The sequence below is a fragment of the Lathamus discolor genome, chromosome Z (assembly GCF_037157495.1).
Source record: "Lathamus discolor isolate bLatDis1 chromosome Z, bLatDis1.hap1, whole genome shotgun sequence".
Classification (NCBI taxonomy): domain Eukaryota; kingdom Metazoa; phylum Chordata; class Aves; order Psittaciformes; family Psittacidae; genus Lathamus; species Lathamus discolor.
Window position 1 is genome coordinate 59,345,582 of NC_088909.1, and position 12,560 is coordinate 59,358,141.

The following is a 12,560-nucleotide window of genomic DNA, read 5'->3' on the forward strand; positions in this document are numbered from 1 at the left end:
AAATAGTCCCAGTGATGTTCAAGGACTTTCCTGAATTCCTGACAGGTCCACTTGCTTGTAAGTAAGCTGGAAGACCAGGCTCCTTTCAGGGCCTAACTGCAGAGAACAGGGAGATACACAGACCCAATGACCCCAGAACTGCCTGTAATGAATAGGAGGGATTGGAGCCACTGTTCTGGATCTGAGCAAAGATCCCCTCTCAACTGCACAGATGATTTTGTTATAGCTGTCATCTAGTCTTTCCCTTGCTCATTATTGTTTTTCCCTCAAATCCATAATGAATGCTTTTCTTACTCTGGGTGTTTGGCTCAATTTAAACACCTGCAACTTTTATTCTTCCCTGTCCTGTGCATGCAGGTTCCTGGGACACATTTAGGGAAAACTGCCTACACTGAAGAAAGTTAGCATCACAGCCAATTCTTCACCACTTATTGATGTAATAGAAGGGTCTTCCAAAGTAGACTTGGGTTGTTTTTTTTTTACAGCTCAGAAATAGGTGGAAACAATAACAATCGGCTGTCTCAAGATCCTTCTTCTGTTGCCCCTGTAGAGCATGAAGTGTCTAAACCTGCTGGCACTGGGAAGGAAAGCAGCACTTCAAACTAAATTATGGTATAAATCAGAGCATTTATGGGCAATTTCATTTCATGGTGGAGATGGCAAAGCACGAGCAGACTCCGTACCAAAGCACTGAGCAGCCCTTAGTGCTGGAGACAGCCTGGCAAAAATTTATAGTTTGGCATTGCTAGGTATAAGCATCTTGGATAAGTGTGCAGAGCCTGTACACTGTGTGACAGAAGATGAGGCTCCCAAACACATTCTGTTTATGCAAGCATTTGAAGCACTCGCAAAAAGAAGTATTTTCACATGTCCTCCTCTTTCCTGTGCCATGGTGGTACCTTCAGGCAAGCTCACTGTGATAGCCAGCACTCAGCACAACTCATCACAGGAGCAGAGTCTGACCTTTGGGAAGCAAAAGAGAAACAGACACCAAAGACTCCTACTGCAGACCCTGGATGGAAAAAGAGCTATCTAGACCTAGCAGCTGCTTCAGCTTTGATTTCACTTGCGTACAAAGTCAACTTGAGGGAAAGCCATGGAAGGCGGGAGTGAACCACGAGGAGCATTTAAAACTCCACCTTGGGAAGAAGCCATCCTCAGCCACCTCTGATGCCCTGGGAATCTCTCTTCAGCACCTCCTCTCAAGAGGAAGCAATGTCACTGGCAGCAGCTATGCAGTTATTTCATACCTTTAAATAAATTGCTTAGATGAAGCTACATCTCTTGGGAACGACATTCCCTCTGTTGTTCTCTGTTGTGGACAGCGGTGAAGATGACATTCCCATAACATCAAGCTCTGATTTCATTCTGCTGTTAGGTACAACTCACACTGCAGCCAAAAAAACTAATTCCTTCTGCCTGGAAAGTGAAGACAGCCAATGGCTTCTACTGTCAGATGTGAGCTGGAGAAGGGATGAAGGCAGGCAGCACTTCGGGGATGGGAGTGAGAACACCGTCAGTTGAGACTACTGGGTTCTGGCATTTGTGGAACTGACATAAGCCTCAAGAGAGACCTTGTAGCTAGGATGAGTGATCATCTTGTGATAGGACAGGTCCTAACACTACAAAAAAGGCTCCTCACCCAAATGGTCTCCACTGTAAGAAAGAGTGTGGACAGAATAGGGTGAAAGACACTCTCATGCACAGACTGGAGAAATAATCAGAGCATAGCAATGCCAAATAATATAGAATCATAGAACTATGGAATGGCTTGGGTTGGAAAGGCCCTTAAAGATCATACAGTTCTAACCTCACTGCCGTGGGCAGGGGCACCTTCCATTAGACATGGTTGCTCAAAGCTCCATCCAATCTGGCCTTGAACACTTTCAGGGACAGGGCAGCCACAATGTCTTGGGGCAACCTGTGTCAGTGCTTCACCATCCTCACAGTGAAGTTCTTCTTAATATCTATATAGATCTACTCTCTTTCAGGTTAAAACCATTCCTTTTACTGTCACTACATGCCCTTGTGAGAAGTCCCTTTCCAGACTTCTTGTAGGCCCCCTGTAGGCACTGGAAGCTGCTCTAAGGTCTCCCTGGACCCTTCTCTTCTCCAGGCTGAACAAGCCCAGCTTTCTCAGCCTGTCTCCATAGCAGAGGTGCTCCAGACCTCTGAGCATCTTCATGGCCCTCCTCTGGACTTGCTCCAACAGATCTACATCCTTCTGCTGGGGGTCCCAGAGCTAAACTGAGTACCAGGAGTAGGCCTGAGTTTAAAAGGATGGTTAGCTATTTTAATTCCCATTCTCTGACATAATTTCAAAATCCTCCTTCCAACCCCAACCCAGATTATTGCTCTGAAATAGTTTTCCCATTTCTGACCGCTGCTGGCACTTCACACAGCCAAGAAAACCTGTGCTCAAAATCAGTTTCACTTTTACTGACAATCCGTTTCTTTTCCCCTCAGCTCATTCTGCCATCCAGCATTTGCACTCAGCCTTTTGTACATTTGCAGCAACTTCTCACATGCTGTGTGCAACATGCTTAAGAAAAAACTAGATTTAAATCAAAATGCATCAATAAAAAAGAAAGAAAAGATGAGGTCAAGACTGCTGGAATCTACAGTGTTAAGTCTGGCAACAACTTGCTCAGGAGGTCAGTAAAGAAGCCTGACACACAGAAAAGACCTCACCCACTAAGTTCTGCATTCACCCCATAGCTTTTGATTGAACTATAGCATATCTTTCAGAAAAAGATACCAACCCTCGTCTCAGATGCTGTGAACAGAAATCCTCCACACACTCAGACATGTCCTTCCTTGGCCTAACTGCCTCCACTTTTAAAATCAGTGCCTTTCAACTAACCTCAACAGTGCACCGGCAGCTCCATTCATCCTCGAGAGCTCCCAGAGAGAACACACTCTTTACAGTGAGCTTTATACCTCTGCATTTCCAGCCCACCCTTTACAAGAACAAGTCCAACTAGCAGCTTTCATGTTTTCAGGTTCGCTTTTCAAAAGCTTTGCTAAATTCTCCAAAAGTAACCTTTCTAACCTCTATAAAGCTGGTATGGTTCACTGCAGAAGTTCAGCAGAGGGCAGAAACAGGAAAGAGGCATTGACTACCCTAAGATACCACTTTTTACAGCTCATATTGTTCCCACTGGAGGGGTATAGGAAGTTCCTCTTCTGTTCTTGCGAGGGGACATGCTGCCCTTGGAAGCAGCCTGTTGGAAAACTTTTCTAATACCACCTTCTCTCTGAGGGTCTCTCAGATCAAACCAGTGATGCTCCCTGAACATGCAGGTCTGGCATAGCGGCACACAATGGACATTTTCCTTTTTGCCCTTCATCCCCATATCCCTGCTATGGAACTGTCTCCTGCCAAGAGCTGGCTGCACAAGACCAGTGGGGCAGCAGTGCACATGCTACCTAAAAAGACCCCCCCATCTTTCTGTCCCCTCTGCAATAGAGAGATCAACAATGCACAGTGGCCTCCAGGAAACTGATTTTCCTAGAGGGGAAGGAATATTTATCCACATCAAAAACAGGGTAAAAGCCTAGCTTCTGTTATCTCTATGTTATTCTTATCTCTAGAATGGCAGTATGTCAGGAAACAGAGTGGCTGAAGAGGTTAGACTGGGAGTCAAGAGACTTGGTTTCTGTGCTGGGATGAGACTCTGATCTGGCATGACCTTGAACATCAGTAGACTTTAGACTCCTAGGCAATCAGAGCTTGCTCTCAGACTGAGCTTTTTCGATAAGGCAGAATTTGAAGGACACAGATTTCAGCTACACCTCAAAGAACTGTGATGATACAAACAACACCAGTTTATTTGGCACAAATCAAGGCTACATGCAAAAAAGTATTTAAAGAATAATGAGCCTCATTTCATTTATTAGCATCCATTGCAAGTACAATGCAATAACTCAGAGCAGTTTTCAGTGCTGTTTCATATACAGGTGCAATATAATATTGACAGAACATCCCTTTTTTTCTCCTTTCTAGGTCCAGTGGATTTCTGCAAAGGAAAACTGAACAGTCTGTCACTGTAGAAGCCAACAATCCTACTAAAACATCACAGCCACACACACGTAATATTTTAATACTGGATTTAAAACGTAATTCTGAGAATAACAGCAGTGGGAACAACCTCTACCAATCACCTCTGCAACTCTATGTTACCATGGACTCTGTTTAGTCATCTCAAGTATGCATTCACGCTTCTGTAACTGTCTTCAAAGGGATTAACCATTAGCATAGGACATGGCATGTGGTTGACTCAGGGGTAAAATGAAAGCTGTTAATGCAGGAGAAAGACATTGAGCAAGGCTCAGCCTGAGTCTACGTCTGAATGCCAAGCCCAAGCTGCCTGACCTGGATTCCCCCTGCTTACAGAGGTGGAAGGACCATCAGCTCATAAAACCTGAGAAAGAAATGCACAGAGGGAATGAGGAAAGGCTCCCAAGTGAACTGTCACAAATGGATTAACATCTCTCTCTTCCTCCCTGGCCTGCAGAGCCAGTGGACTCCTTGTCAGAGCAAATGGCCCACAGTGAACAAACTACATAACATGGTTGATTTCTCCCCAAATATAATGGTCCCACAGAAAATTACACAACCAGAAATGCAAAACCAGACACAAGTAGTATTCTATGCAGAAATAAAATACTAGCATTTAACTCTAGTCAGGAGGTCAAGTTAAAGACCGCTATTTGTCCCTTATAAAATACCTTGCTTTACTTTCCTTAAAAAAAAAAATATATATATATTTCTCCATTTACAGAAATAGAGCAGATGGGAAAGACAGAAGGAAGGGCAGATAGATGGAAAGGAGGAAGAGAAAAAAAGGAAGAAGAGAGTGGGAGAAAGAGGTGAGGATAGAGAAAAGGGGGAAGGGAGGAAGTGAATGATGGAGGGAGCAATGGAGAGAGGAAAGGAGAGAGAGAAGGAGACAGACAGGAAGAAAGGGAGGCAAAAGAGTTAAGTAAAAGAGGAGAAAAGCATACTCATGAACATCTCTGTGAACTCACACTGGACAATTTCACACTCGTATCGCTCGAGATCAGAACAGTGTTTGCTGGGACCTAAGTCACCCTCACAGGTTCTCTACCAGTTCACCTGCACATCCACTGACCTGCAGCACACCTTAACAGCCCCACCCCTCCTGAATTTCCAGGAGACTGCTTTTCAAGTTGCCACGCTCACATCACCCTCGAACAGTGTCGAAGCACCCGCAGAGCCACTGGACCCAAAAAACATCCCCTCAGGCCTCCTGCACTGCTCACCCCGAGGCCCCGCCGGTCTGGGGCAGCGGGCGGCTCCCGCCCCACTGCCCGCTATGCGCAGGGCCAGAGGAGGGGAGGCTGCGGCAGGGCCGGAGCTCCGAACTCGAGCTGCCCTGTACCGCGGAGCAGCAGTGCTCCCGCCGCACCCTCTCGCGGCCGCCGGCGGCACCGACACCGGCAGCGGCACGGGCAGCCCTCCGTCCTCCAGCCCCTCTGCCTTTCCTTTGGTCACCCATCGGTATTCTCCCCTTCCCTTTCGATGATGACTATTTTCATTATTTTTAAGGCTCCGTGGGCATCCCGTGCAAGCCCCTCCGCCCTCGCGTTTCCTCTGCTGCACGCCGCCTGTAGCCCCAACGCTGACGCTGTAACGCTTCAAATGCAAGACTTTCTTTCAGTTTTCTCGGGCTAGAACAAGATCTCCCTCTGGCCCCCGCAGACCCCAAGACTCTGTGTATTTAAGGGAGCAACTGAGGGTTAACTGAAACACCTCAAGCTCGTTCAAGCAGTTCTTTGTACAGCTAGTATGACTCACACAAAATATTGACACTTGGTTTGTTTTCTTGTATCATAACGGAACATGATAAACTATCAGTACTGTTAAAGGCACATTCACTCTTGTTACTTTTGGAATGTTAACAAAACACTGATTTGGTAAGAATTCATAGCATTTCCAGAGCTTCTGACACTCTGCGACACAATTGTTCTTCACTGTTTTGCTCTTGGTTGTAAGTACCTGCCTCAAAGAACTATCAGATGCTTCCGGACAGATTAAAAGGGAAGGTGGGGGAAGGGAGATGCTTGGAAGAGTTTTCCGCAGTTCAGCACTTAGCTCGCCTTATTTTCAGAATAACAAATTGCCACTTAGGTAAAGCCTAAAGCAGAATCTGTTTTCGAAGATGCTCGGTAGCTTCTGTGTGATTTTTATGGCTAGACTTTCATGAACCGAGCACTCAGGAAGTTTTCTTGAAAACCCAGTGACTTTGATTCAGTAAGCGAGATGAAAAGTGAGCTGATCCAAATAGAGAGTGCTGAAGCTTTTTGAAAAATCAGCCACATAATATCTTTTTTCTTTTTACTTACAAGAGCTGTTTCAAAGTGTTTCACTCAATTTGTTTTGCTGTTGTTTTTTTCTTTCTTTTTTTTTTTCTTTCCAGTTACTGACTTTTCAGACATTCAAAAAGAGAAGCCCACAATTACAAATAGACAAATTCAGATCTGTCAGCTCACAAGCTTTGCCAGGGATTAATATTTTAAAATCCTTGCATAGCTTAGCAGATCGTGGCATTTCTGTACCCAAGACAAAAATCTTGTTTGGCCTTCCCCAATTATCAATATTTGCACAAAGTTCAGAACAGTTTCTCATTTATTTCACAGGGGAAATGTCTTTCTATACACATGCAGTATTTACTGGACAACTGTACTGGTATGTCCTCACAATTCTATTTGCATTCCCATGGCTACAGTCAAGTAGTACTTGTAGTGCCAAGTCAAAAAAGTTGAATGGTGACTAATCTCGTTTATTCACAAAACATGAACACACTCGCATGCTTTTTAGAGGATTCATTCTCAAAATTGCTCTGAAGATTGTGTGGAATGTTTGGAGCATTCAGGCATTGCACACAGGTGGAGAGGCTTTCCCCACACATAAATATTTTGGCCTGGATACACCAGAAGTTGTCACTCCTTCTAAGCAATGATTTTTCACTGGAAATGGATAAGTGTTACCAGAAATCACTGTTCTCATTCCATCTCCAAGGCTCTTGTCTTCAATTCATGCTGAAATACTGACCTGCCTTCTGACCTCTCTTTATTAAGTATCAATTTAAACTTAGCAAGCTTCAGACTGAGCTCTAATCCTCCCAGCCAAGCCCTGACCTGCAACTTGGTCTTCAATATGATCAAAACTATTTCTTTTTCCATCAGCCAAGCCTGCTACCAAGATGCAGTCAAAGGTGATGCTCAGTCACACTCAGCTCATCTAAACTTCATGCTGTTTATTTTGCAGTGTAGTCTCAAAGCTCTGGCATTTTATCTAACTCTAAATGAAATTTCTTGCCAGCAAGTAGCAGGTACTTATTTTTTATGCCAATGGCTACAACCTCCCTTCTCTGGGCTCTGCAAGTGTAGATGTGTTCAGAACAATGCTGCTGAGGTCACCTCACTGAAATGATGATCGGGACCCATCTTTGCTACTCATCTCTTTTCCCCAGACAAATTTGTCTTTGTGTACCAGATTCTTGCAGAATCTTGCTTTTCCTGACTAGGGTGTGACTGGTGTAACCCATAGCTACAGAGCTCACTGCTCGGACAGCACTGTCAGTCTTCGCACATATCGAGGTGCTTTTCTCAGAAATACTTCATGTCTTCTCATGCTCTGTCCTTTCCAGCAGCCCCTTCTTCATCTTCTCTGCTAACCAGGAACCATCCGAAAACTCATATTCCCTGAGATGTCTGGGGACACTTGACCAAGTGGCTGGGCAGTTGATGTGCCGGTGCACCATCTTACTTACCAAAACACAACTCTTTCATAGAGGGAATTTTCCCTGGTTGATTCATTTCCCTCACTTTACTAGCACCACCTTATGCGGTCCTAACAAAGGCTAGGCTGGCAGGAGGTTCAAATGCTGACACAGTGCACCCAGTCCCAGCCTCCCTGCTCCTGCTGTAAGAGCACCCTAAGTCAGCAGCAGCCCCTTTATGAGGGAAATGGCTGGAGACCTTGCTTCACAACCTCAGCTTCCCTGCAGTAGGTTTCCCTGCCCAGGCTGGATGTATTTCAATGTGCTGGCGATGCCCTGGGAAGCCCTGCTGGCATATTTGTTGAGCCTGTCTGAATCCTCTGTTGGCACAGCAGTTCAGTGAAATCACTCAGAGAAAAGCTGTAAGCTTCTGTCCATTTGTAATACTCTTTCTGCAGTTTTCTACCCTCTGTATTTATCATGGCCCAGAGTACCCTGCTGAAAGAAGAGAAAATCGCGCTTGACTTGAGACAAGCCAGACAGAATCTGTTTACTCAAGACCACTTGAAGTGAGAGGATGAAATGCCCTTCTACACAATTTTAGTAACAAAGAAACCATGGCAACATGAACCTCCCAAAGCTTTTGTAAAAGAGTCGACATTTTACCTGGGCAATGAAAAACATGAAGAGTTTTTGTGTGTGTTACCACTGTGCACCTAAACATATGAGACACAGCTTGCTCAGGTTTGGGGTTTGTTCTGTTTTCAGTAACTCTCTTCTCCAATGGTTATTCAAGAGTTCACAGGTAAGTTAGGAGAGAAGGTAGTAAAGAAACACCTTCTCACACACTTTTTTTCCCAAAATAATAAAGCCGATTCTCAACCTGGTAACAAGTTATCAATTAGATGCTTCCAGACCCAAGACTGAAGGGATATATGATACAGTTTGACAGCCAAAAGCAAACTCGGCTGAGATAAGTTGTGATCAGAAAAAAATAAAACAATGCAGAAGTAAATAAAAAACCCTAAAGATCAGTTAAAAACTTCTGTGCTAGTGCACAGATCTTAAAACTGATGACCAGCCACAAGCAGCTGTTTTTCATATGGGAGGAAGACCAGATGCAAACTACTGACAGAGAATAACAGCAGAGAAGGTGCCAGTTCCTGGCATAATTTGTCCTAAGATAGTAGTAACTTTTTAGTTGCTACTAAAAAGCAAAACTGTTTCATGACCTCTCAGACTGCACATCCTAAAAATACCTCATCATCAGGTACGACTGCAAAATTGTATTAGGAAAAAGGAGAAATCGTGGTAACACTAGAGTCAGAAGGCCTTCATATCATCCCTACTAAGTACTGTTAATCAACATGTGCAGCCCAATCATTAATCAAAGCACTGATATGCTTGAACATAAGAATAAAAGCCCATTGCTATAGGGATGCTAGAGAGGGACTCTTACGTCACAGACTGTAGTGATAGAACAAAGGGTAACGGGTTCAAACTAAAACGGGGGAAGTTCAGGTTAGATATAAGGAAGAAGTTCTTTACTGTTAGGGTGGTGAGGCACTGGAATGGGTTGCCCAGGGAAGTTGTGAATGCTCCATCCCTGGCAGTGTTCAAAGCCAGGTTGGACAGAGCCTTGGGTGACATGGTTTAGTGTGAGGCATCCCTGCCCACAGCAGGGGGTCAGAGCTAGGTGATCTGAAGGTCCTTTTGAACCCTAACCATTCTATGATCGTATGATCTTACATTAACCAACCTTTCTGCTCTTTCTCTTCTAAAGTATCACTTGTTCTAAATGCCCTCCCAACAGAAAATACTCTTAAGTAACAGATTTGATAAAATTTATAAATGTAACATTTCCAGTGTTAGATTATTTGCTTGTGAGTTAAGTGTACAGTGATGTCTTATGCTGTATTTCATTCTCCTATTAGATACCATACCTGCAAACATTATATGGATTAGCTACACATGTGAATTACCCTGCCACATACACTCACATCTTGGAAGGAGTAGGATTTTAATTATGTAAGATAGAAGAATGCTCAGTTCTTGCCCACACAGGTAACTTTTGAATAGCAATGTCAGGTATGGATAAAGGCGGTACTCTTTCATACCAACAAAAACATACTGGAGCTTTGGAAGACTGAGGTTAACACTTGCCAGAAAAGTGGACTTTTTCTTGTTCAAATACTGATGTAGTTTGGTGTAGTAGGAACATAAGCCCTCTAGCTATTTAGTAAAGCCTTAGGAGTTAGGGATGGTCTGAATCCTCCCTTAGTGAACATCAGTCTACGCTTGCCATCTTTCAGATAAAACACGGCAGACATGATCAGACCACAGCACTGGAAGTGGGAATTAAATACAAATTGATACCTAAACTTTAGGTGATAGATACCTGCATGGATCCTCCAGCCTGTTATTCTGCTCCTCCACACCAAAGAATGAAGACCATCTTCCAAAAAAAAATCTCTTCCTAGTTGGCAATCAGTTTGGTTGGGTTACTCAAAAAATATCCCCTCTGCTTTACAGCTCCTTTCTTTGCTCCCTCAGCACTGGCACAAATGCCCAACCCAAGGTATGTGGAGCCTCCTGCATCCCACTCAGAGCTGGTTCCAGCTTCCAGAAACAATCCCAGTTCCTCCAGTGCAGCAACCCCACTCCACTGGAGACAGAAAATCGTCCACAAAGCAGTAAAAAGAAAGCTCTCCTACAAGAATAGTATGGGACACTACGGGACTCTGAGGCGCATGGTCAGAAAATGTGTCTCCCCTTTACACGTCCTCAAAAGAACTTTCCTGTCACAAATCTTCCAACATGCCACAGTCCTCCTGTTTTTTTGTCAACCAGAAAACCAAACAAAGCCCCCCCCCCCAAACACTTTGAGCAGCCCAGCTGTCATGGGTAGGTTTGCCAGAGGTTTTAATGTTCAAAGAAGTAAATCTCCCAGTTTCTGTAGGAGATGCTCCCAACACTAGTATGGTAACAATAAACAACATTGTAAAGACCCAGTGTGAGAGAAAGCGGATCAAAAGGAGAGTTTGTCTCTAGGTTGGCATCACAAGGAAAATGTTGATGGCTGTACCTCAGACTCATGTCCACTCAGGTGGGTGAACTGTGTCTTCAATAGACATAGAGCAGAAGAGGATGCATTGGGCAGTGCTAGTTTGTAGATTATTAGCCCAAGGGGATACCTGCTGCTGTGCTGAATTACACATCCTCCCTGAGTGCTGATGGCTTGAACTCTAGAGCAGCAGCATCATGCACTAAGCAAAATTAATGGAGGTATATTTTGGAAGTTTTACCCTTTGGGGCTGTTTGTTTGTCTGTTTAGAGAGGGAAAAAAAAAAAAAAACCAAGCCAAACCCAAACAAAACAAACCAACCAATCAAACAAGCCCAAATTGGGCAACAGACTGCTTTTCATATGCCTCTTAAAAAATAAAAATAAAAAAAAAAATCCCACAAACAACAAACAATTCAAAGAAATAGGTAAACTAACCATTGACTCCAGCTACACACTGCTGCTGCAGAAAGCCAAGTGCATTTTTATGTACCGCTAGGCTTTCTGATAAACTAGGTGGCATAGAGCTCTCTAGGAAAACCATCATGTGCTCCACTTCACTAGGAGTCTCAATCTTGATTGAGGTGTTTGGCTGATACAAATAAATAACTACAGCGAGTGAGGCAGCATGATCAGCGCGCGCCCTACCTTTGGGTCGATCCACAGAGTCCCACGTCTGTGGACACCTAGGAAGGGCTGGGGTATCACCGGCATGAATCCTCGCCCTTAGTACTGGGGAGGCATACGAGAAACAGCACGTGCTGCTAAGTGAGCGAAATGTCCTCTCTGATCATCCCTGAGTAAATAGCTGCAAGTTTAGACAAAATACCCAGGACGAAAGTTTGCCATCTGTTCAACTCAGCTAAGTGATTTCTGGGGAAGGGGCAGAAAACGTGTTTTGTAATAGGAGAGAGAGCCCCACGCCCTCCCAAAAATGCAAGGGGGAGGGGGGAGAAAAAGAAAGAAAAGAACAGAAAAAAAAGCAACAGCTGGCCGAGAGCCGCTCAGGGTTCCGGGGCCGGTGGGAGGAATGGAGGGCGGGCGGCAGACCGGCCCGCGGTCGGACAGCCGAGGGGCTCCCAGCAGCTCCGCTGCTCCGCGGGGCCGGGCAGGTCGGCAAGCAGCCGCCGCGGAGCCGGGCCAGGAACCGGGGATGCGCCCACACCGTGCGGTCCCACGGGTGTGGGAAGAGCGCAGTGGGTCCACGCTGGGCGGTCCCCGCACCTGCAGAAGGGCTTACCTGTGGAGGACCCGGGCGCTTCGCCCTGCTCCGTTGGACCGGGCTTCTTGCCGGGCCCTTTGCCCTTCTTCCCCTTCCTGCCGTTGCCGTCTTTTTTCTTCTCGGCCATCCCGGCTCCGGCCGGCACCGCGCTAGCAGCCGCCGCCGTCCCCGCGGCCGTCCCCGCGGCCGTGCTCGCAGCCGTCTCCTCCGCCGCCGCCGCTGTCGATTCCCGGAGCGCCCGAGGCTCCAGCATCGCTCTTGCCTGCCGCCGCCTGGGACTTGGAGCCGCGAGTTCCTTGGAAGTTTTGGGAAACTCCTCTCCAGCCTTTTTTTTTTTTTTTCCCTTCACCCCCCTCCCTCCTTCTCCACCCCCTTTTTTTTTTTTTTTTTCCTTTTCCCTTCCTCTCCTAATAATAATAATAATAAACTCCAGCCCACATACACACCCCCTCGGCACACGCCTCACTAACGCCCGCCCCGGGCACCGTACGCTTGCTCTCGAGAGGCGCCTGCACGGCCCCAGGGTG

General features: G+C 45.7%; 1 protein-coding gene across 6 annotated transcripts in view; it reads right to left on the reverse strand.

The window, feature by feature from the left end:
- Positions 1 to 12,300, reverse strand: part of NRG1 (neuregulin 1) — a 180,440-nt gene extending 168,140 nt beyond the window's left edge. For all 6 annotated transcript variants that reach the window (XM_065662914.1, XM_065662912.1, XM_065662915.1 and 3 more), the window contains exon 1: positions 12,052 to 12,300. In XM_065662914.1, the coding sequence (XP_065518986.1) occupies positions 12,052 to 12,286 (235 nt within the window). In that variant the 5' untranslated portion in view covers positions 12,287 to 12,300. The remainder of the gene's footprint in view (positions 1 to 12,051) is intronic.
- Positions 12,301 to 12,560: the final 260 nt, after the last annotated feature.